Here is a 23,733-nt window from a genome sequence, read left to right as displayed (position 1 = left end):
GTCTATAGATAGATATATGGCTGGATTACAGCACGGGCTCAAGATATTGCAGATCAATGTCCTTATAAGGATGTATACTGAGATGTCTTGTAGCTGCAGTCGATATCAACACGACCGAGTGGTAGATGTACGCAAGAAATCGTTCGTCTTACCACAGATTGTTAAATTTCTCGAATTAGTGGAAGGATGCGAATGGAGAAAGTCGAGTTCCTCCTTGTCACATCAGACCTATTCTTGCCTGTCTGCTTAAACAATTTTTTTTCCAGCACAACATAGACATTACTGCCTAGTTATTTTTTTTCACGAATGTTTTTCTAAAAAAATATTGAATGATTGCTGTGCATATTTATTATAGTGAAGAAGTGTGTTTTATTACACAAATTTTCTGACAATACCCTCCAGTACATAGTCTTGGGCCTCGTCCTGTGTACAGGGAGTCCCAACTATCATGCACCAAGATATATAACTATTCAAATGTCACGTAGCTGGACAGAACCAAGGTAATGTTGTCTGCTGTCGCTTGGAGATACTCAAATTATATTTTGCAATCCGCTTAAGTGCATAATTAGTCTTAATAATTATTCAGCTTATGAAGGAAGGAAGGAAAAAGTGGAGAGGGAAGGGAGGGAGGTTAACTAGCTTAGCTTAACCGGTTTGCTACCCTACACATGGGAGCGGGATGGGGGGGATGAAAGATGGGGAGAAGAGATGGAGAGCACATAACACGGCACTTCTCAAGTATTATAATTAGATGAAAAGGGGTCAATGAGAACATTGTGTAGCAACATGAAAAACTCCCGATACACCTTTCTGTTGCTCAATACATGCAACATATAATTGTTTTACCGAGCGTGAAAGAAGCCCACGAATTTCCGCGCAATGCCTCGAGCGGCCGGTTGCCGCGCAACGCACAAAGGTAACTCTGCCGGGCAGCGCACAAAAAGTTGAGTAGTTGAGCAGAGACCTTGAAGTGGACGCTACGCGGTTTCAGTGCGCGGTTTGCGCCATAACACAAACGCTGTTTAATTAATGTTTCGCGATACTGCGACAGACCGCTTTGAAATTCCAACCACGGCCAAGCTGGCTCCATAGCGTTAAATAATATCCGGACTCGCGACCTCGTGACTTTTTGTGCTTTCTTAATTGCGTGCTCGTTCACGTGTAGCCCGCCGCCGCAACGCCGCCGGGTCTGGCAGGAGAGGCCGCTCCCGCGTTTCGCAAGCGACCGCTTATGAGCTGTTCTATATCTGAACCTGGGCATCAGGTGCGCCGGATTCATTTACCGGCTGTTGCTCCAAGCCTCCTGCTCCGAACACGTGCGCGACTGCCGTTAAGTGGTGCCAGTGACTGCACTTGACAGCGAAACGGCATCACGCGCCGTCGAACTCTGCCCGATCATTATCAGCCCGGCCTAGGGTCGAGACTCGGTGGCATGGTGAAAAGAAAGAAAGGGCAACAAGCGCAGGGCGCTGATTAACCTCCGACGAACAGCAAGCAAGCGGCGCGTCGGCCCAGCTAACTATATAAAAGACGCCGTCGCTGGTTAGCCGCTGCGGGAAAGGCCGAAGTAGGAGCAAGGTTGCGAAGAAGAGTGCGCGCAACCAGTGCTGTCGTTGGTGGGCGGTTACCGCTCTCCGGAAAAGGCTCCGCGTGCCCGGGGTGTGGCGTCACGCTGACGTCAGTTCCCGCCCCGGCCGCTGGGGAGCCCCCAACGCGCGTTTTCGCCGGCAAGCGCCGCAGTCTCGCGTCGTCTGCTACAATCCGAGGGCGCGCGCGTTCGCGTTCGAGGGGTTGTCGCTGGAGGACGATCTTGACGGCTGCACGAGGAAAGCATCCGTTGGACAGAGACGCACCCGGTCTGTTACGGTGGCCCGACGCGGTCGTGTCCAAGGCTACGTTTTCCTCGCCGGACAATTCGGTACGGTCGTCAATGTGCGCTACTTGGCTCGAGGGGGTCGAAAACTGCACTCTTCGTGACCCGCCAGCTGCACGAGATGCGTGCTTTGAAGGAGACAGCCAAGGGCTCGTGAGTCCGTCGTGATTGTGCCGTGGAACGAATCGCTGCTGCTGTTGTTGCTGCCTGTTTGCCAAAACAAAACTTTGTAGCATTTACGCCAGGCAAGTGACAGTTTGCTCCTGCGCTCATCTTGCCATCTGTAGCGTTCCTCTCATTGATCACGTGTGCAAACTTTTTTAGCGATGTACGGTTGGCCAATATTCAAGTTGTATGTGATTGAATAGCAACTACTTTTCGCATCATTCGAACCACTTAGTGGTTATTGCGTGTAATAAGTAGTCGCAATTTTTCGGCTACACTCGGCTGTTCATGAGTTTGGCCGCTGCGCCTGTGAATATATGTGCCATAGACCACGAAAGGCAGTCTGTTTAAGAGCCACCTCGTTTCGTCGTATGTGTATTTAGCAGCGGCGACAAGAAAATCTCCCCTTATAAGCGTTCTTGAAGAGCTTAGAGGCGACTCACATTGCGTCGACACGACTCCACGAGCCTGCTTTGTTGACATCCGCTTCCTGCAGCTTAATGGTCACTGACACGAGAGAACGAGCCGTGTTCCGTGAAAGACGCTAACGGTCCCGAAGATTTAGACGGCGGTTACGTGCGGGCACTGTATCTGTAGCAGCCATCAGGGCGCTTTTGACGAAAGGCTTCGGCTGTTTCGACAGGTCTGTTTCATCGCTTTGAGCTGTTGCTTTCTTCAATCTGGAGCCCATGTTTATTGATCTTGTTGTCAGTATATAATTAGCGTTGTCATTACAAATTGAAGTAAGACGACTGCCTTTATAGCGGCCAACGCTGTTTCGGATCGTTTCATTCCGTCTTCGTCAAGGTCAATATCGGAAACCGAATCAGACTTCAAAGATATCCTGAATTCGTTATTTGTTAAGGGGGAAAAAATAGAGAGGCTCGTTTATTTTAAAGCGGTGATCGTTTTGCTCATTTTCGCTTGAGCTGATGCTGAAAAAGATGAAAAAAATTTAACGACGTTTCTCAGAAAGGGCAGTACAAGGTAAAGTGAACATAGAGAAACAAGTTTAAACTAAGATTTCTCTGCGATTTTCTTTATTTTTTGAAAGTGCGAGCGTTTTGCGAACAGCTGTCTCGAATACGAAGCACTTAAAGGCCGATGCTAAAAGGACACTAACGTTTTGCATGGCATATCGAACACTCGATCACTGAAGCAATAAAGCAGCGGTAAGTAAGACTGGGAGGTACAAGGGAGGTCAGTGCAGGCAGAGCATTCTGTTCATTCCGCGCGAGGCATTTCACAAGCGGCTTACAGTCGGCAGCATCGAAAGATTCGGCCGAGCGCTCGGTGTATCCGTGCGTCATGATCACAGACGGAACCTCGAGCTGTCCACCTGATACGCAAACGGTGGAAAGCTGCAGAATAGGGCAGCCGTAAGGCCTCGAGAACCGCCGTCTCGTCGCCCGAGATTCCACGCACGCGAAGTTGAAGAAATATCCGCACCTCGGCAGCCAAAGCGGTCCTCTGAAGCCTCGAGACTCTGCCCAGCGACCTCGCGAGGGCATCGACGCCCGTCTTCTGCGCGTCATGGACCGTCGCAAGAAGCTTCCGTTGCGCTTGGGCCTGTCTTCGGCCGCCGTGCCGAGCGTGAAGGTGACGCTGCCGCCCAAGCGCGACCGGTCCCGCTCCCTGTGCGTGGACAGGCTGCCGCCGCTGATCGCGCGCAGCCCGCCGGCCGTGGCCCGGGCCGTGACGCTGGGCAGGCGGTGCTCGGCATCCGGCACCGTGGACCGCCTCACCGTGCACAGCTGCCACGGACACGGGTAAGTGTGACCGGCCGCGAAGACGAACCGCGACCAGCAGCGGCTCCTCTTCGCTCGCCTGTAGTCCAGCGCCATCTTTCTATTCCACTCGTGATTGTCCGCGCACACTTTGCGCCGAGGAGCCAATCTTTCGCCTGCTCCGATGAGTGTACCACAAGTGTAATCACATTATGGCCTGTCACGGGCGATAATTAATGTTATCAGCACGCACCATAATTTCGAAAGACAACCGCTGTGCGAATTAGCGAGAGCGCCAAGGTTGCGCTTTACGAACGTGTACAAACTTCCTTGCTGGTACCACCACTTTTCCCCAAATTCCAAGAGTGGGTGGTTGGTGCCCCGTGTTTGTTTGCACAAAAGTATGTGCACCGACATGCCGGCGCTTGTGGGGCACCTGAGTGCGCCCGGCAAAGGAAGCGTTTCTGTGGTTATTAGCTCAGCACTTGTGTGGTTGGCAGACATGATTCGTTCTCGGCATCCATTGAATGATAAAATCTCATCTGATTAGCGGAAAGCTTAAGGACAGATTATGTCGCATTCTAAAGTGTCACATGCGACCTGCTCACAGTTGCAGTCCTTTGGCATAGCTTCACACCAATGTCGATCATTTTTTTCTCGAACAAGGAGTAATACATACTTAACGCGGCTCTGCATGTTCCCAGCAGCACTGCACATTATTCAAAGTATGCACCTATATAAAAATTAGGGTTATGAGCAACAAGCGACCATAGAGGCCGTGAGCAGAAAGCAAACGCAATCTTTATGGTAAGGTTATTTCAAAATTTATTTTGCTTCCTTTTCGCAAGTCTTACGCGCCTGATTTGTAACATGAACGGTACTAATTTTTGCGGCTGAAAGCCCGTTGGAAACTATACATGCGAAGTTTCAATATGGATGTGTGTGAAAACCGTCTAAATATGCAGGAATTTTTCGGCTGATAAAGAACAATTTGCGTAGAAACTGCACGATGTCGATTGAAATGTTCCGGAAGTTTTACGAAATTTACGAAAACAGCGCATATATAGCGACCGACGAGTTGTTCCAACATTGCTCTCCTCATAACACGGTCAAAAATTTAAACACAAAATTAAATATTTAAGCCTGCTCGTGGAGCCGCCGCATACGCGTTCTCGTTGTGGCTGAGGGGTTTCAAATGCCGGACATAAGCTAAGTGCGAGCTCGATGGTTAGGTTACAGCACCGGGGCCTCTTAAATTTTCACCGTGACTTAATTGGCTCAGCTGAAATATTGGTCTCACACGGCGCTCTGCGTCGCTGCTTGTGTCAGCGAAGTGCGCCGTGTAGTGTTTCAGCAGCCAAGCTCCACTGCAATGTTCCTATATTCGTGCGTACGTGGTACATAATAGACCACTGATACATAATCCAAAACATAGGCTCTCCTTGCGTTGACCGGCGCAATTCTGTACTATGAGCTGCGCATCCAGAGGCCACGTGTAATGAGAAAGTATGTTTCATGAACCCTAACGGCCATCATGAACCCTAACGGTTCCGTAATGCAACATGGCGTGTAAGCATGACCTACACATGGAGAACCGCTACTTTTTCTTGCCTTGGTCTACTCGCCGTACTTCAGATTAAGAAACTGGGCTCTTCGTATAAAAGGTCAAATGAAGAACTTGTAATTTCTCGCTTTTCACGATGCCGTTCATTCTCTTAGTTAAAGCCAAAAGTCGTTCGCGCTTTTTTCCTCGGTTCCTTTCTCACCGAACTGCGGCGTATGATATAGATGGTACGAGAGCCGCTCGACACCTGTGGGGGCGTTATTTAAAACATGCGCAATGGCTGTTAAACGTTTAAATTCGGCACTCTTGTCGAAAATTTGCTTTTCCCGAATAGCTGTACTTGTCAATGACCTTTCCTTTACATCTTTCTTTTTTCCTATTTAAGTATTGAACGTGCCCTAGATGTGGGATCTGTAAGGGATGCGGCTACTCCTCCTTTTCACAGTGTTACCACAACATTTGTCGAGAAAGGGGCTCAGCTGCACAGCTGACAGCAGCTAATTAACCGCGAGTGTTTCTCACGCTGATACCAAGTCATCTCTGAAATGTTTATACCGAAAACAACTTAGCAAATATCTTGCACGCACTGCAGCATGAGTGCGTAAACATCGCTGCGAACACGAGTTGCTTATTCTCCAATGCCTATAATAATGTGCGTTGAGCATATAAGAAAGAAATATATAATTATTACTGCAGAACTGGAATTTTTCTCTAAACTCTATCAGCGCAACAAGCCGGCGAAGAAACAATACTGGTACTCACCAATACAGCATCTCCACAGGAATCCTGTTCTTACGAGCTGCGTGATGCTACCGCCTTTTCACATTCCGTCAGACCAGCCGCGGCAAAATATTGATCGAATCCCGATAATCGACGTCACCGCCGGGCACCGATTGAATGCAGGTTTAGGGTTGCGGTTTCTCCTTCAGATATGACAAGGACAAAGGCACCACTACTTCAACTGAGACTTGCTCAAAACTCATGGCAGTATGAACCTATACAACATGGTACATGGGGACAGTCCTGGCTGTAGCATATTATCTACACCCGAACTACCCGAGACTATACTCACCACGTGTGCTATAATATATATATATATATATATATATATATATATATATATATATATATATATATATATATCAGTAAAGGGCGATTTTTCAGGCTACCTTTCAAACGTGAAGGACTTGAGTGATGCTACAAGGTAAACAGAACCAGTGTATAATTTCAACAGCTTCCACCGGTAGACCAGCCTTCATCAGAATTTACAAAAAAAAAAAAAAATACCAGATGACAACCGGTCTACCGGTCCAAATTATACACCTGTTCTGTTTGCCGTGTAGCATCGCGCAATTTCTCTCTCTCTCTCTCTCTCTATATATATATATATATATATATATATATATATATATATATATAATTTATTGCAGATGGCTACGAAACTCTAGAAGCAGCTAAGGACGGCACAACGCGCAACGCCACGAAAATGATAGGCGCAACGTCAAGAGACAGGAAGGCGGAAGCACGGATAAGAGATTGAACGCCGATAGATGATATTCTAGTGATTGAGAGGAACAAGTGAAATTCTACAGGTGATTTAATGCGCACAGGAGATAACGTGTGGTGCAGTGCAGTAAGAGAATAGGTGCCAACGAGAAAAAACGCATGTCGAGGACCGAAGAGTGGTAGGTGGTGCAGTAAGGTAATTAGATTTACAAGGATAAGGCTCAGGCAGAACAGCAATAGTCTGAGATCGCTGGAAGAGGCCTCTGCTCTTCAGTGAGCATGTATGGTCGTGATGATGATGCTGATGAGCATCCAGGCCAAATATTTTTTGGCGCCAAGGCACACGTTAGTCCTAAAATGCTTTTTGATTGAGGTATCAGTTGTGCAGCATCATTTTCACGCGCCGTGCATAATAGCTAAGGCATATAATTATTGTGTTCCTTGCAAGGCCACAAAGACTGATGATTCACTGAAAGGCTTCCATTCTTCGCTCTACATCCTTCTGTGTCGTGGTGATTTCGTTTTGGAAATGCTCGAGTGCTAAAGAACCAACGTGAGACATTACTCTGTCGCACTACGTTAACATGAAATTATATACACCTGCGTGGGGAAAAATGGAGTTTGTAATGTGCGTATCTGTTAAGTGTGCTGGGAAGAAAACGCCCACCTTCTATGTCCTACTCCCCACTTCTAGAGCTAGTATTTCCCCACTTCTATAGAACCTCTATTGCGAAAGCCCATCGAAAGTGTTCTAAGCCACGTGTCTTAGGTCCTGTCGTACAAGCTCTAAAATGTCAAACCAGATTTCAAAACGTACGGGTATCATCACAAATTTGAGATATGAGATAACTTCTGAGCGAGGGATATTATGACACTAAATACTTGGCATTACCAATAAATCCTTTTTTCAAAGAAAAAGCGTCTTCTTTGGCATCAGCCAGTGCTTTACAAAGAAATCTCTGTTCACATTGTTCTACATTCAAAGCTGTTACGGATTGGACCATTTGCATTCGGACTAAGTGCGCCACACTGTGTGCGTATGCCCTCGAAAACAGCAGTTGATTGTTCGATTACGCAAAAAGATGGTAGTAACCAAAGCGGACTGTAGTGTTCCGGTCTAAGAGTGGTGATGGGGCCAGTCAAGCTGTTAAATGCAGCTTTTTTCCCATCACACCTAACCACGTTCATGTGCACTTTCATGTACCTGCCATGTGGTTGAATAAACTCAAACTCAAACTCAATCTTGCGGAGTGACGCTCGATTGTTCACTATTAAAGGAGCATTCATTCCTCTCAGCAAGCAATTTACTGGCCAAAGTTCATTACTACTCACTACTCACTTCTTTTCGTGTAGCTTTCAGAACAGCAAACTCGAGGTGCTGCTGACAAAGGCTATTTCGCGCCACAGACCATATTGCACGCATGCAGGTAACAGCGCGCCTGCCGCGGAAAACTACTTGTCGTGCGTCTCTTCAACGGGCTCTGTTCTGGGCTTAATCTGGAAGGTGGTATTCAAAATGTTGACAACGCACGTCATACCTCTATCACAAGTACGTTACACGTCCATTGCATATTCTACAGCAAAGGCGATTTTCTAAAACTATTCCTCACTTAATTCACGGCGTAACTGCTACCGGCAGGCGTCCTGTCTTTGCCTGCTATTTCGGACTGCTGTATCGGCGTTCCCTTTCTCGTTCGTGAATTTTGTACGAAATGTTGGCGGGCGAGGCCGGAAATAACGTCTGTTTGTTGAAAAAACAATAAGAATGTCCGAAGTAATGAGAACTCTGCCCGGGAACATGGTCGCTGGGGCTACGCGCAGTTATGCGGTGCACGTATCGGTAACACTAGAGCACTATCAGTCGTGCCCAGATTTGCGATGCAGGGTCAACGTCTCTCAGTATATAAAACCTGCCTTTCCAACCGCTTTCTGGCCCGGCCATGTGCAGGACGCAGTAGCGGCCGTATGGAAGTGACGTGTGTTCCGGCGGAGTTTTGGCGCTTATACGGCCACACCACCAGGCGACCGTGCGAGCGAGTAGTACGCGCCCCTCGATTTGTACCGCTGAACAGATGCGATCGCTCAGAATATGCAGGTTATGAGGGCCGTACACTGATACATTAAAGGAAGCTAGATGCGTCTGGCTTTGAGCACGAGCGTCGACACCAGTCGCGTGAGTAATTACCACAGCATAGCGCCTGATGGCTCGATAGTATACGTAGTGTTAATATTGAAACTGTTTCTTGCTCGCTCCCGCTAATTGTCTGTCGTCATGTAGATTCTCTGTAATAGTAAGCCATCAGTTAATAAATATTTTGGTTTGTATTTCTTTGTTAGCGAATGCGAGCAAGCTATAGCACCCAAATAAAGAAAAGATTCCCTGTACGAACAGTTGTAGCGTTCCGGGGTCGTAATTTCGATTGCGTGATGCGAGCTTGCTTGCGCAGCACATTGTCCGGATGATTCAACAGAGTCATGCGAGATCGCCACCGAGGCAACCGTTGTTTTCAATAAAGCCCACAAGGTCGCCGCGGGAGCTGTGGCTGCTCCCGATAACGTTATCGGCCGTTTCTTTGTTCCTGAATTTCTTAACTCGCGGCCGTGGCTGTTTCCTAATCTCTGGCTGGAACAGTATATCGGCGTACTCCAGCGAATGTGGAAGGCAAGCAAACGAAGAAGACACATCAATAAGAGCGAACAAGCAGCAAGCGTGCTCTGCAGTGCTATCAGATACCTCGTGTTTGGCCGATTGCATTTGGAAAGTTGCGGCGCAGTAATATGTGTTGGTCACCACCGGCACTCTCTCTGTACCGACGTGGGAGCGGCCCGCATCAGTCCCAGACTGATCCCTCAGGACCTAAATAAAGTTATTCATACCATACCATACCACCGGCACTGGTGGCAGTAGTTGGTCCAGCTTTCATTTTTTTTTAAATTTGCAAACTAAATAGGGATGTTGAAACGAAAATGTTTATTGTTCTCACGGTGTGATTGGAATATTTTTCGAGTAGAAGTATGTCTTAACCACTTTCTTCCCTAGGATGCACATACAAATGACAGCACCGTGAGAGACATTCAGATGCGGATGTACAGGGTTTTTCCTCGCGGAAAACTTGTGTGTTTCAAGTGCATAATGTTTTTACATACCACTCTCCTTTGGGACACCGACGGAGAATTGCTGAGCACAAGTACTATAGCGGATTCAATTTCTTGTCATGGCGGCGTCATTCCTATGTAAATACGGGCGGAAATACGACTAACGGCCGTGTGTATATTGAAGCTTCTGTGCACAGTAAAGGACCCCGAGGGGTCGGCTTAATAAGGAGTTCTATGCTTATACGTGCGTTTCTCGTAGCTGCCTGGGTATAGCTTTGGGGCGTAAAACTCTATCCATCAATCAAGCCAGCATTACCATCGCAAGCGGCCGGAAAAGGAGGAAGAGTCACAGCGTCGCCGTTGACTACACTTAGAGAATTGTGCCCGAATTTCCTTCTTATATTGCTAGCTCCCCACCTCCCGTGTAGGATATCAGACCGGTTTTGTTGTCCTGGTTGACCTGGCTACTTTCCTTTCTCCTTTTTTTTGGGCTCTCTGTGTAAAGACCCCCACCCCCATGGTATACCCCACTACTATTTTTCGCCGTGGCTACCAAACGCTTCCCGATCCGCCGGTTATGAATAGGTAAATAATTTTCGCTGTCTGACAGACTCTTCTTCTCTTGCTCGATATTGCTCAGAAAACTATCCTATAGTACCAATTAGGGGGTAACTGCCATTAGTAATTGATGCATTGTGAGTTTACGCTATGAAATTGGCTTCACTAAAATTAATACAAGAAGCCACAAGAACGTTGGAAGCCAGAAGGACGATTAAAAGTAAAAATCATGAATTGCCCACCACTCCCATGCTAACTCGACCTCCGTACTAGCGCCACATGGAGTGCTTGATTTTACGTCTAGCAAGTTAGAATAAAATTGCATGCAATCGAACACTGGTGGTGCGAAAAAAAAGTAACGTGGAAAGGAAAACACAAGCGAATTACGCAGTTGCTGCAAAGAGGCAAGCACCGAGCGGTCACATGGAGCGCGTTTTCATTTGGCTGCTCCGCCCAGTCCTTCGCAGTTGAACGATTTGCACCGTTCTGCAACGTGGAACGCTGCGCATTCGGGGAAATTCGCTCCGAGATTTAAGTGGCTTATAAACAACACGCGTGGTGGAACCCAATTTTGTTATGTTCCGCGATGAAGCATCGTCACGCGAGCTTCTGACGTAATGAATTTCGAGGATTCTCCCGTTTGGCACACCTGGCTAACTTTGGTAAGGCGTTTTATATCGAACCTTTTCACTTGGCTCAATTTCTGCTTCGCACCTGCGATCCAAAAGTTGATCCGTGCGTTGAATCTAGTTTTGAGCGCTCACGGTCTTGCAAAATCTCGGAAACCACCCCGCGGCGGATAAAGAAGTTGCGATGAAAAGTTCGCACCTGCTGCCTGGGTTCTCTTGTCTCTTGGCACTTTATGCGCGCCTGTGGCGGGTAGAGGGCGCAACCTCGCGTTTATAACACCGGGTGTTTCAGCGGACACTTTCAAAAGATCTTAAAAAGAAGTTGCCTGTGGCAGGTAGCGCAATTCTAGCCCGTGATCTGGTCTTCTCGAAGAGGCGGACATTACTCGCCAAAACAATTGAAATGCATAATGGACTAATGAACAAAAAATCACTCATTAAGTTTCAAAGTAATTAAATTATGGCACGTATTGTAATTTACGTACAAATTCTAGCGGGAGAGCTCGGAAGGAGGATCCACTTGGAACGAGTTCTCAAGGCGGCATCAGATTCGAAATATTTATTGCCAAACTTTGCGGAGAAATACACTTGCGTTCCAGTTAGTTTTGTGCTTCAACGCACAAAACGACGTTTTCCTAAGAAAGTAACTGGAACGACAGTGCATTTTTACCTCAAGTTGGACGGCGCATACCTCGTCAATGGTGTAATCCGCACAATTCTTTTTCAAATAGATATGCCTTGCAGTCTCACCCGCTATAATGTGTGAATTACAATATGTGCCATAACGTAATTAGTTTAAAACCTTAATTAGTGATTTTTTGTTTTTTACTATATTATGCACGTCAATTTTTTGTGCAAGTAATGTCCGTCTCTTCGAGTAGACCAGCTCATAGACTACAATTCTGTTACCTGCCACAGGGAATTTTTAAAAGCTGTTTAAGTATTTTGAAATATTTTGAAAGAAATATTGTGGAAATAAATTTTGAAATGAAAAAATAAAATAAATAAGTAAGTGTTTGCTGAAACACGTGGTTTATATATGCCAACTTAGATGAGAATATATGTAATTTTTTTAAGGCAAATGCCGAAGTCGGAATTTTTTTTTTTTATGCGCGACTGCTGGAAAAAAATATCAGAAGAAATTTACGATTGCAATCATCGCAAAGCTGTGCAGATCGACTGCCTTTTTATAGCGTTTTCCCGCAAACAACAATTAAAATGTACTCAAACAAGAAAGCACAAAAAATTCTTTGGTAATCTCTTGTTTCAGTGCATATTTGTCAAGTACTATTGTCCAGTTCGTCGTAACTCGTTAACGACAGCTTGTCAGGAGGAGACGTTCATGTAGAATGGCTCGTCTGCCTCTGGTACGGATATGGTTAGAGTTCCTAATTTTTCGTTTTTAACCGGCAAACATCAGTACTCCAACACAATTTTACAAAAGAAAAAAACAAGAGGGGGTGGGGTATTGGGGTGCATATGAATGACTCATCTGCCTCTTGTACTGATATGGTCAGAGTTCTGAATTTATCCTTCTTATTTTTCGTTTTATTCTAGATAGTTTTGTAACTTAAGATGCTATGTCTTAGGTGCAGTGCATATTCAGCGCGTAATTGGCACTCATTTAGATGTGTGAGATGTAGAAACTATAAGTGGCTTGCGTCAAAAAAATATTTCGTACGGCTGCTATTATTTCTTGTCCATCATGGCTGAGCAAAGCAATACAAATACTCGACTTATTTTTATTTAGTTTGTTGTTTTCTTTTTTTACTTAGTGAATGCCGAAACATAATGCGCACTTGACTTATCACTTCGCTATTTGGTAATAGTGTTGCCATATGTTGAAATATTCGCTGAATACCATGGCCGCTACGTCAGACGGTTCCATATGCTTATCAACGTCACTACCTCAAACCAATTAATCTTGCTTTCTTCACCCCTACGTTACATATACCCTGACAAAAACGCAAATGGCAGAGTCACAGATCACCCTAATGGCAAATAGCACTGGAATTGCTGGCTGAAAAAAAGAAAAAAAAAAGCTTACCCCCCCCCCCCCCCCCGCCTCCTTCTTTGGTGCGAAAGCATATCGACAAATTCCTCTATACCCTTGCGCAAGAAAAAGAATTCGCTGAAAATAAAAACAGGCATGATTTTAATCCGTAAATATTCGAGTGTAAGAAAATCTCTGGGTAAGCACACACAAGAAATGCAAGGAAAGTAGCCTGGATATTTGAACAATAAACGGGGAAATCGCTGAACCCTATAATACACACCTCAGCAAAAGAAGTCGTCGTGTCTCATCTCTGCTGATATGCACCACCCGTGCTGCTTGTCAAGCTGCAACGCAATTCTGTTTGTATACAGTGACAAATTTATGCCCCATTAGTGATGAATTTTTCATGCTACGTTGTGCGAACCACTCTGCGTGTGCAGAGTAGTCCTGCAGCTACGTGCATTTGCAGAAAGAAGCGGAGGAGGCATGCAATAAACCTTCACGAGGAGAGCTACGGGATCGGGTGATCACGAAAAAACATCTTAGTCTCTCAGTAGCGCACGAACGCACGGCAATGTCGACAGAATGGCAGCCTGGCACATCATGCTTTGATGAGGCTTCGATCCATGAGCGTCGCATAGCAACTTTGGGAAATAGTTGGATACTAATGAATGGGCCTTGGAACTCTAGACGGCTTCAATAAGTATTCATATTGGACTGGGTCATTCGACTTGATTACCGCCTCCAAGAGCAGACGCATAACCATAGCGGGATATGGTACATCAGGGAGCACTTGATAACATCACACACCTCGCTAGGCGGTTGCTTGTATCCAGCAGCAGGCTTTGGGCACGAACTAGTCGATATTCCATTGCGAACATCACTTACCGCGCGTACATAGACAGAGGGACCAAAGGAACGACGAAGACAAGCGCTGTCTCTGTATGTAGCTGTCCGTTCCGGCTTCGAATGCAGTAAGTGAGGATGCGTGCCTGGCAAAGGGCGAACGTTGTCAAGGTGACAAGCATGGACGGGTGAAGACAAACAGTGTTAGCGATGCCCAACGAACCAGTCGATCTCTCAAAACTCGTAGTCGGCTGAGTTGGTGCTTTTTTGTACCACAGTAGATCGGAATTGAAATTGCACGCACACGCAACAGACTCACGAACGCCAACGGGCGTGACTACCGAGACAATTTCGTAGCGCGGATAGATAACTCATATTGGGACGCCAAGTGACATCACAATTTACGACTCAGAAAAAGAAATGTAGCACACAAAGAAAGTGACGTATCCCTGATACATTAGTCTTCATACTTAACATAAAACGCCTCCGGTATTTTTCTTGCAGTAGCATTTATGTTTCTGCCGAGAACTCTAAAACTATTTAATATCGTTGGCTCACACACGAATTCGTTAGCAGTTTTATTTAAGTTGTACATGTGCTCCCTTATGCTGTCCTTCGCGCTGCAGCCGGGCAGCCCGGCATATAGTTCTTGCCACGTACATGTAAAAAAAAAAAAAAACCTTCGTGCTGTGCAGTTTTACAGCGAATCTGTATACCTCTATCGTCCAAGAAAATTTTCGTGTCGTTGTAAGGAAAAAACTCTCCATACGTGGACCGATCCCGGAGATGGTGCAATGCCGGGCCTACCCGCGGTGTAGCTGAAGCAGGTGTTAAGCGTAACCAGGCTGGTGATGATGATGGGCGTAACCAGGCTGGTGATGATGATGATATGTGGGCCGATCCCGAAGTTTGTGCAATGCCGGGCCGACCCGCGGCGGAGGTGCAGTTCGCCATTATGGGGCCCACATTCACAGCTTCGCTGGTCATCCTTCTTCACAGAGTGGAGGGGCACTGAGATATTTTTTACCGCTGTTAATAATGCGGTTCTCGCGAGAGATCTAGACTGGTCCAGGGTACGAGCTGTTCTTTGGTGCTCGTGATAAGCAACAACTTAAATGTAACAAGTGAAAGTGGCGGTAATTTCCACCTTACGCTTCGAATTTCAGGTGCATTGTGTCTTAATTCACCTCTTCATTGCCTCCATCTCGCTCCGATTACAGTCAAGAGCGGAGCGCCTTTCTTTGAGCAGGCCGACATGGTTACGGCGTGGCATCGATTGAAACAGCAGTGTGCGCTGCTGCTGACACCAGCTCGAGGCGTTGCGATTACGCCTGCAGCAGCCGTATTGTCTTTTCTTCTTCGCTGAACCAAGCGGAAACGTGAAACCGGCCCATGATCGGGCGCCGCGCGCACAGTCCGCTCCTGCGCACCGCGCACGCCATCAAAGGGGTGCTGCGAAGACGGCGGGGATAACGTGCGACGCAGCGGCGCCGACCTTGTCATATAACTGCGACAAGTGGACGCGGTTACTGGCGCACTTATAAGCGGCGAGTCGCCATGAGAGCTATCGTATGGTGTGATCGTCCGCTGTACAGCGTGTTTTGCTTATAGAGTGCGGTACAGACAATGTGATGCGGTTTATTGCTTTTATAACACTACGCGATCGTGATCGTGTTGCTTCCAACTTTGACAAGTTGGAAGCGCGGACTAATCGCCGCGGTTGCTTACTGGCTATGGTGTGGGGCTGCTAAGCACGAGGTCGCGGGATCGAATCCCGGCGGCTGCGTTTCGTTGGTGGCGAAATGCGAAAATACCCGTGTACTTAGATCTAGGTGCACATTAAAGAACCCCAGGGGTTCCGGAGTTCCCCACTACGGCAGGCCTCATAATCAGAACGTGGTTTTGGCGCGTAAAAACCCATAACTTAACTTGAAGCGCGGATCACCACAAGGGTCGTTTTTACGGTGCTTGCTGAGGGAGTGGTACTTCTGATGGCTCGATTTCTTTTTTTTTTTTGCTCCTGGAAACAGTTTTTGTTCGCTCACGCTACTTCGAAGCGTGCTCTATGACTGCAGGAATGCAATAAATGGGACCCTGTAAAGCTACATCATATAGTGTATGGGCAATACCATTTCGACCTAATTTCTGTGTCTCTCCCAGGTCTTTGCTGCTAGGATTCTAAATATACGGCAAATTACAGTCAGCGGTTTTTTCACGTAGTTAATATGAGGCGTTCAGGAGAGGCCTCTGTCAATCACACATTTTGAAGAACGTTGGGCTCAACAATCCACCCTGGATGACTCCTCTATTATTGTAATGCTGAGGTAAGGGATCGGGCCTACCTCGATGAGTATGAAGAATGATCACATTTGCAGGTGGCTAAATATCCAGAGCTATATCATGCCGCCTAGCCCTACGGCCCCTAACACGCGGAATGCGCGCACGTGCGCGCATTCACCGCCTTCCCCTCTCTCTCTGCTTTTTCCTCTTCCTGTCCCCTAAAGTAGGGTAGCCAACCTACTGCTTTCCTAGTTAGCATACCTACTTTCTTTCTTTTCTCCCTCTATCCCCTATGACTGCTTTACTTACACGCCACCTCGGCTGCTGAGCACGAGGTCGCGGGATCGAATCCCGGCCACGGCGGCCGCATTTCGATGGGGGCGAAATGCGAAAACACCCCTGTACTTAGATTTAGGTGCACGTTAAAGAACCCCAGGTGGTCAAAATTTCCGGAATCCCCCACTACGGCGTGCCTCTTAATCAGAAAGTGGTTTTGGCACGTAAAACCCCATAATGTAATTTTTTTTACACGCCACCTCCTCCCCCTCCTTCCCCCAAACCTACGCTTTCTTTCCTTTTCTTTATGCCATAGTGGTCCCGTTCCCAACGTTCCCTTGCTGCAGAAGAATTACTGCACTGCTTCGTGGAAAACATTCGGGATGGCGTAAAGCACCGCCGCTTTAACCGCCCTAACTGCCTGTGACGGGGCGTGCCGGCGAGCTCGCCCTCGTTAGAGTGTTCAATATTATAGGGCGAGTGAAGCGAGATACCGAAGCGGGTGAACCTCGAAAGAGCGACAGCAAGAGAGCTCGATTTATCATGTCGATTGCAATGATATTGATTGCTTCAGTGCGCAGCGGGTGTGTAGCAGAAAGGAGGAAAGTCCATTAGACAGTATCGACGCTCTACTCTGTGACAACTGTCGCCACGCGATTGACTAATCGACGGACTGAATAGAAAAGTCACGCGAGGAGTAAGCAGCACCTTGTTCCACCAAACGGACAGGCACGTTTGCCCAGGCACCCATCCTGGCGCACTGGTGATCGCCGCACCGCTGAGGCATTTCTTAATTTATTTAATGCCTTCTCCTTCGAAAAGCTCCGGTGGTCGCTTGCGTAGAAGATATGAAAACTTGCACTTTCGCGTGCGCACACGCGCGGCCATTCATACAATTTTGAAAGTGTGCACGCCTGGCCGGATCATTTCACATGCGCAGAAGTTCCCGCATCGCAACTAGAAGTTCGACCCTGCAGCGTCGAATGCTGGTGATGAGCGATATATAAGGCTAACACTCGAGTGGGCTTTGTTTTAGTTCGTATAGTGGATCGTCTGCAAGCACTCTGTTTTATTTCTTGCTTTCTGAAGAAACACTCAGCACACCGGGATGATAAATTATACCGGTGTCACACGTACACTTCTACTCGCAATAGGGGCCGATCCGGATCGAGCTTGATCTGGATCGGGTGTTGTTACACGGTCATTTGCCATCACGGTCGTGCGGTATCCGGATCCGGCCCATCGTGATCCGAGAGTCGCGATCAGGCCCCTTGCTCACGATAGCGCCCTCTAGCGCAGTATTCTGAGAACGCTAAATGCAAAACGTGAAGGCAGCTCAACAAGAAACATCTAAAAACCTGTTTGCCAGCAATAGTAAGCTGCAAAATTTAAATATTGACGAAATATAACCGTATTGTGCAAATATGAAGCCAATGCATTATGTAGTTCGGAAAGTTGCCGACGTTCAGCAGACGATAATAACTCGATCCGGATCGTTGGACCGTGTAGCAGCGAGCATTGTTGATCGCGATCAAGAAATACGATCCGGATCAGCCCCGATCGCGATCAGAAGTGTACCTGTGACACCGGCATTACATTCCGAAGCGAAGCTTTCTTTGCCTCTTCTCCCTACTTTCACGGCGCTGCTGCTGCTTTTGTGGTGCAGTGGCTAGAATTACAGTGGCCATTGTAGACACTGTAGTTCTGGTCTAGCTCGCACGCGCCGCTCAGTTTCTTGCAACGCCACCCAGAGGGCGCTCTCCTCCGCGCGTCCCGGCCGGAGCCGCCGCGGCAGCGTTTCACAGTCTGTGTGTATTGCACGTGCTGTGCTTGCTTTCCTATGCGACAAATATACAGTTGCTGGGCTGTGCAGCTCGTGTGCTAGGCTGTGATAATGTAAACATTACAATCTCCGATAGCCTGAAGAGAGCGCTCGAAGCTGGTGTCTCTGCCGGTAGCCGTGGTGGTGAAACACGCTGCACTGCCGCGTCCGTATGTGAAACGTTCCAACGCTCCTTTCCAGCAGCCGAACGCGCAAGAGCACTTGCTGTCTAGCCGTTGTTTAGGAATTGTTCTTCTGTACATTTCTGCCACGATGCTATGTGCCATGTGAGCCAATGATAATGCTCGACCCTCTCAGAGATTATGAACAATGACGCAGCAAATTGACACGTTTCTCCGTGTGTTCTGCGGACTACGCAGACAAACAGTGGTGGTGCACGCAAGGTAACGTTTAACGTCAACTCACCCCTTTCGTATTAGACTATAAACACTGAAGAATTTACACATTCGCCACCGACGTCACCGCTAATTATCGTCAGTCAGAGCAAACAACATACAAAGCTTTGCTTAGATCGATTCCCACACTGCGTGAGATCTGCATATTTTCCTTCCGTCTAATCTCGTAAACCAGTGAAGTGTGACGCTTGCAGCAGCACCTCTCATCGCATTGCGACACACCTAATAGCTGCCGGGGCGCAGCAGTTGCCGCGCATGCTGTGTCGTGACGCGTACCTTGTCTCTTTCAGTGCTGCACGCTTGGGGCTAAATTTCCACGTCTTTTCTCGCACGGTCACCGAAACATATAGCATTTAATTCTACTCACTATCATGCCCACCACGACCATTGTTCGGCCAAGTAGACCCCCTTTTGTTGAAGATTATACGGCGTATTATACACCGCAAAGTATGCACTCGAAAGATAGCTCAGTGGCAGTCTTCTCGCGACACTGCAGTGCACTGAATCAAGAGAGTCATCTGGGTCAGCGTTACTTTAAGACTGGCTTTGTTGTTTCTGCCAAACATTAGTAGCTGGACAAAGGGTGCGAGAAGGGTGCAGGGAAGCGGCCCGAATCTCTTTTTGTATGTGCATAACATAAAGCTTCATTGAAGAGTGTCATATCGTAACCATCACCCAGCTCCTGGAGAGTAGCATGTCAGGCGAACAGCCAGGCTAACATCTCTCGCATATCGTTAGAGCTCGTTTCTCTCTCTCTCAATGAAGAGTGCGCTTTAATTCAGTGGCGGGACATTATTAAAAGATTTCCAACGCTTAGTGCAAAATAAGAAGGTAGGCCTTCTTTCCTCTTTATTTATTTATTTATTTATTTATTTATTTATTTATTTATTTATTTATTTATTTATTTATCGAAGAACTGTCGCAGTCCACGTCGCTGCAAGATATGCTCCGAAGACCACGACCATTCAGAGTGCAAGTCTGTGTGTCAGCCAAAGTGTGCCAACTGTGGCGGAAACCATACAGCTTCCTTCTCCGGGTGCCCTCAGAGCAGAGCTGCCTCAAGGTTGCGCAGACATGAGTTGAAATACGGAAGGCTACCTCCTCGTAATGCGCCACCACCCAACCTTGATGCTGTAAGATGCGCGCCTCCAACCGCCAACAGAGAACAAGAACAAGTGGTCAACATGAACTATTCTGCAGCTCTAAAGCACTCAGGTCGACAACGCTCTGACAGCGAGCGACACGATCCACCACCAGAGAACACTACTCATCTTGCCCAGGCTTCGAGTGACCTTCGCCGACCTTCTAAACAACGCCCTCTGCCAGTGACACGGCAACCTCACCTAACATCTGAACAACTACCTCAACATTCGTCTCAACCACACCTGTCACCCCAGCGACCATCTCAGTCCGCTCTTCAGCGACCTGCTTCGAGCCCACATGGAGCTTCAGCGTCGTTTGGTGATTACGCGTCTTTACCCGTGGCACAGATGATCCTGCCCATGCTATTCGCAGCTCTGCGTGCAATCCTCAGCGCCATTCCACACGCAAACAACCTTCCAGAGGTAAAAGCACTGCTTTCTATGGAATCGTTGGTGCTTCCACAACCACCCACAGCTCCACTGCAGGCCTACAATGAATAATCGCTATAACAATGTTTTCATATTTCAGTGGAATGCTAATAGCCTTCGAAATAAGTCAGCTGATTTCCGCAAACTACTAGCTCAACATAACTTTCCTGTATTATGTATACAGGAGGCAGGCGTACGAGATGACTTTCGTCTTTCGAACTATGTTATATATAAATCATCGCGCATTGCTGGAAGTAGCAGAGCGATGTTATGCGTGAGAAAAGACCTACCGTCCTATTTAATACAGTCGAGCGATATAAATATACCGGAGTTCGTAGCATGCAAGATATCTTTTAGAAATACAAGCGTCACAGTGATTAGTCTTTATCTGCAATGTTCTAGCAAAATATCAGTAGACAGCTTGGTGAACGTGTTTGGTATCGCGAACTCACATGTGATGGTTTGTGGAGACTTCAACGCACATAACGTCATATGGGGTAGTGAATATAACGATTCCCGTGGAAGCATCATAGAGCCTGCCGCAGAAAAAAGTAATCTTATCGTGTTAAATGACAGCTCTCCAACGTTCTTGCGGGGGTTTCGTTACTCAAGCTGTATAGATGTCACACTCTGCTCACAAGACCTTCTTGATGGCGTTGAATGGTCAACAGACATAGAAACGCACGGCAGTGATCATTTTCCGATCCTGGTAAAACATCGCCTCATACGGAGTGAGGGGACCCGGCGCTACTCAAAATATACTAATTGGCAAAGTTTTCGGCACCAGTTAAGTAACTCATTGGGTGAAAACCCGAACTTTCAAAGTTTTGCAAATATATTGTGTGAGTCGTACAAGGTCTGCACAAAGCAAGTCATTGTTCCGAATGAATACGCTGCAGTCGACGGGGAATATGAATGCCTAAGGGCAATTCGAAGACGCGCAGAACGGGCTTACCGCCGCAGTGGAAAACTAGATGACTACAAGATGGCACAGAAAATTCAGTCAAATTCGCGCAGACGCTTACAAAAATTAGGAACGAGAAGATGGCGAGAATACTGCACGTCGTTGTCTCCGTTTACTCCAGTTCCCAGAATATGGTCCGTTGTGCGATCTTTTAGTGGTCCAGTTACCCAGAGCCATCCCTTCCGAGCCCTTGCCGTAGCTCGAAGCACTCCGGAAACATTTGTTGCTGACGAATTCTGTCAACTTATATCCAGACCGGGAATTTCATATACTTGCCTACAATTCGCAAGTTCAACAACACTAGCAGACCAGAAGGTTCGTGCATGCTTTATGTCACAACATCCTCAACTTGACTGTGAGTTTAGTTTAAATGAATTGAAAATTGCTCTTTCGTCATGCCGTACAAAGAAAACCGCAGGCCCAGATGGTGTTACGTATGTGATGCTAAAGAACCCAGGTCCAGTAGGAAATATGACTCTATTGGAGATATTTAATGATATCTGGTTAAAAGAGACCCTCCCGGATTCATGGAAATTAGCTCGGGTAATTCCAGTGCTAAAACCAGGAAAGACCCCACTTTGCCTTGACTCCTACCGACCCGTCAGTCTCACAAGCTGCTTTTCCAAACTAATGGAGAAGATGATAGACAGTCGATTGCAATGGTGGTGTGAACACACAAATGTGTTTTCCGACCACATGACCGGATTTCGACAAAATCGAGGTACAATGGATGCAGTATTAGACATTGCCACATGCGTCGAACATGAACGAAGTTGCGGAAATGTGACAATAGCAGTATTCTTAGACATTCAAAGAGCATTCGACACTGTAAGTCACATACACGTCCTTGCTGGTATGTTAGAGCTTGGCCTACACGGTCGAACGCTGCGCTGGGTATCAAATTTCTTGAAAGATAGAAAAATATTTATGGAAACAATTGAAGGAGAAAGTAATTATCACAGCATCACGCAGGGCGTTCCGCAGGGCAGCGTTCTCAGTCCGTTTTTATTCAACTGTGTCATGGCAGCCTTGCCACAAAAACTACCGTCTGGTCTACAGTATTCTCTGTACGCAGATGACATCTGCATATGGGCCTCTGGATCTCATATACAAGACATTCAAAGAACGCTGCAAGAGGGTCTTGATAGTATCGACACCTTTTTAAAAGAAAGAGGCATGAGTCTTTCATACGCAAAGACAGCCGTACTTCCTTTCACTAGACGACAGCTGAATAATTTCCAACTTACGCTTAATGGGCAAAGTTTGATGTTTGTGAAAGAGCATAAATTTCTTGGAGTTATTCTTGACCGCCAGCTAACATGGGCATCACACATCCGCGCAATTGAAAAGCAGACCAACGCAGTAATAAACGTACTTCGGCGACTCGCTGGCACAACGTGGGGAGGATCAGTCTCTTCGCTACTACAAGTTCATAATGCACTCATAAAACAAAAAATTGCTTACTCGGCCCATATTCTCCATGGATTATCGCAAACTTCCGAGGAACGTCTTCAACGTTTACTAGCAAGGGGGCTACGAGTGTGTCTTGGGGTTCCGCAGGCTACCTCGAGTTCTTTAGTAATTGCTGAAGCTCGTCACCCTCCATTTCCAGTCATACGAACGGTTGAAACATGCCGACATATTTATCGCATCTTAACCCAACATGAGAAGCATCCATTAAACCTCGCGCTCACCGAAAGAAACAAAAGCAAAATTCACGATGTTGTTCGAGAACATAGAGCATTGTTACCAAGATTTGAATTATGCAAAGTGGATGTTAGTTACCCTCCCTGGATGTTAACATGCCCTAAAATAGAATTATTGGTTGACGGGATTATATCAAAGAGAGACATGTTCATAGTAGCCGCACAGCAACTAGCACTCTTCCAAATTTACTCATTATATCCCCAGTACATCCACGTTTATACAGATGGTTCGTGTCATAAAAATTCTTCGACTTCAGCATTCGTCATTCCGCATTTAGCGCTAGAGCAAACATTCAAATTATCCCGGGAGACATCTTCCACCATGGCAGAACTATTTGCAATCCTGTGTGCTTTGCGTTTCATAACATCAGAAAAACATTCGCAAAAATGGGTTATCTTTAGCGATTCGCAAGCCGCCCTCACATTACTACAGAGCAATAAGAAAAATTCTTTGAACACTTCGCTATTGTATGAGACGCTCAAAGAACTTACTAAAGCAAACGCAATGAACCACGTAATTGCATTTCAATGGATACCTGGGCACTGCAATATTCCCGGTAATACTGCAGCGGACGCAGCTGCGAATCGAGCGCACAATAACGCAGAGACGACCAATCTTCCCCTCTTGCGTAGTGAAGTCCGTCTGATCCTGAGACAGATTTCTTGTCGCCTCAGTAAAACTACCTGGTTTGACCAACAAACTAAAAACTCGGAATTATACTCTATAGACCCTTGTAT

At 46.8% G+C, this 23,733-nt stretch overlaps 1 protein-coding gene across 3 annotated transcripts in view; it reads left to right on the top strand.

Annotated features, from left to right (window-relative positions):
- LOC135914200 (GTPase-activating Rap/Ran-GAP domain-like protein 3) overlaps positions 1–23,733 on the top strand; it is a 557,065-nt gene that overhangs the window by 280,367 nt on the left and 252,965 nt on the right. The window contains exon 1 of one of the 3 annotated variants that reach the window (XM_065446946.2): positions 1,615–3,807. The exons of the other annotated variants lie outside the window; for them this stretch is intronic. Coding sequence (XP_065303018.1) covers positions 3,572–3,807 — 236 coding nt within the window. The 5' untranslated portion in view covers positions 1,615–3,571. Of the gene's footprint in view, positions 1–1,614; positions 3,808–23,733 lie in introns of those variants that run through there. 3 annotated transcript variants of the gene reach the window in all.

This window comes from Dermacentor albipictus, chromosome 1 (assembly GCF_038994185.2).
Source record: "Dermacentor albipictus isolate Rhodes 1998 colony chromosome 1, USDA_Dalb.pri_finalv2, whole genome shotgun sequence".
Lineage (NCBI taxonomy): Eukaryota > Metazoa > Arthropoda > Arachnida > Ixodida > Ixodidae > Dermacentor > Dermacentor albipictus.
The sequence above is the reverse complement of the archived record's forward strand: the minus strand, read 5'-3'. Positions and strand labels throughout refer to the sequence as shown.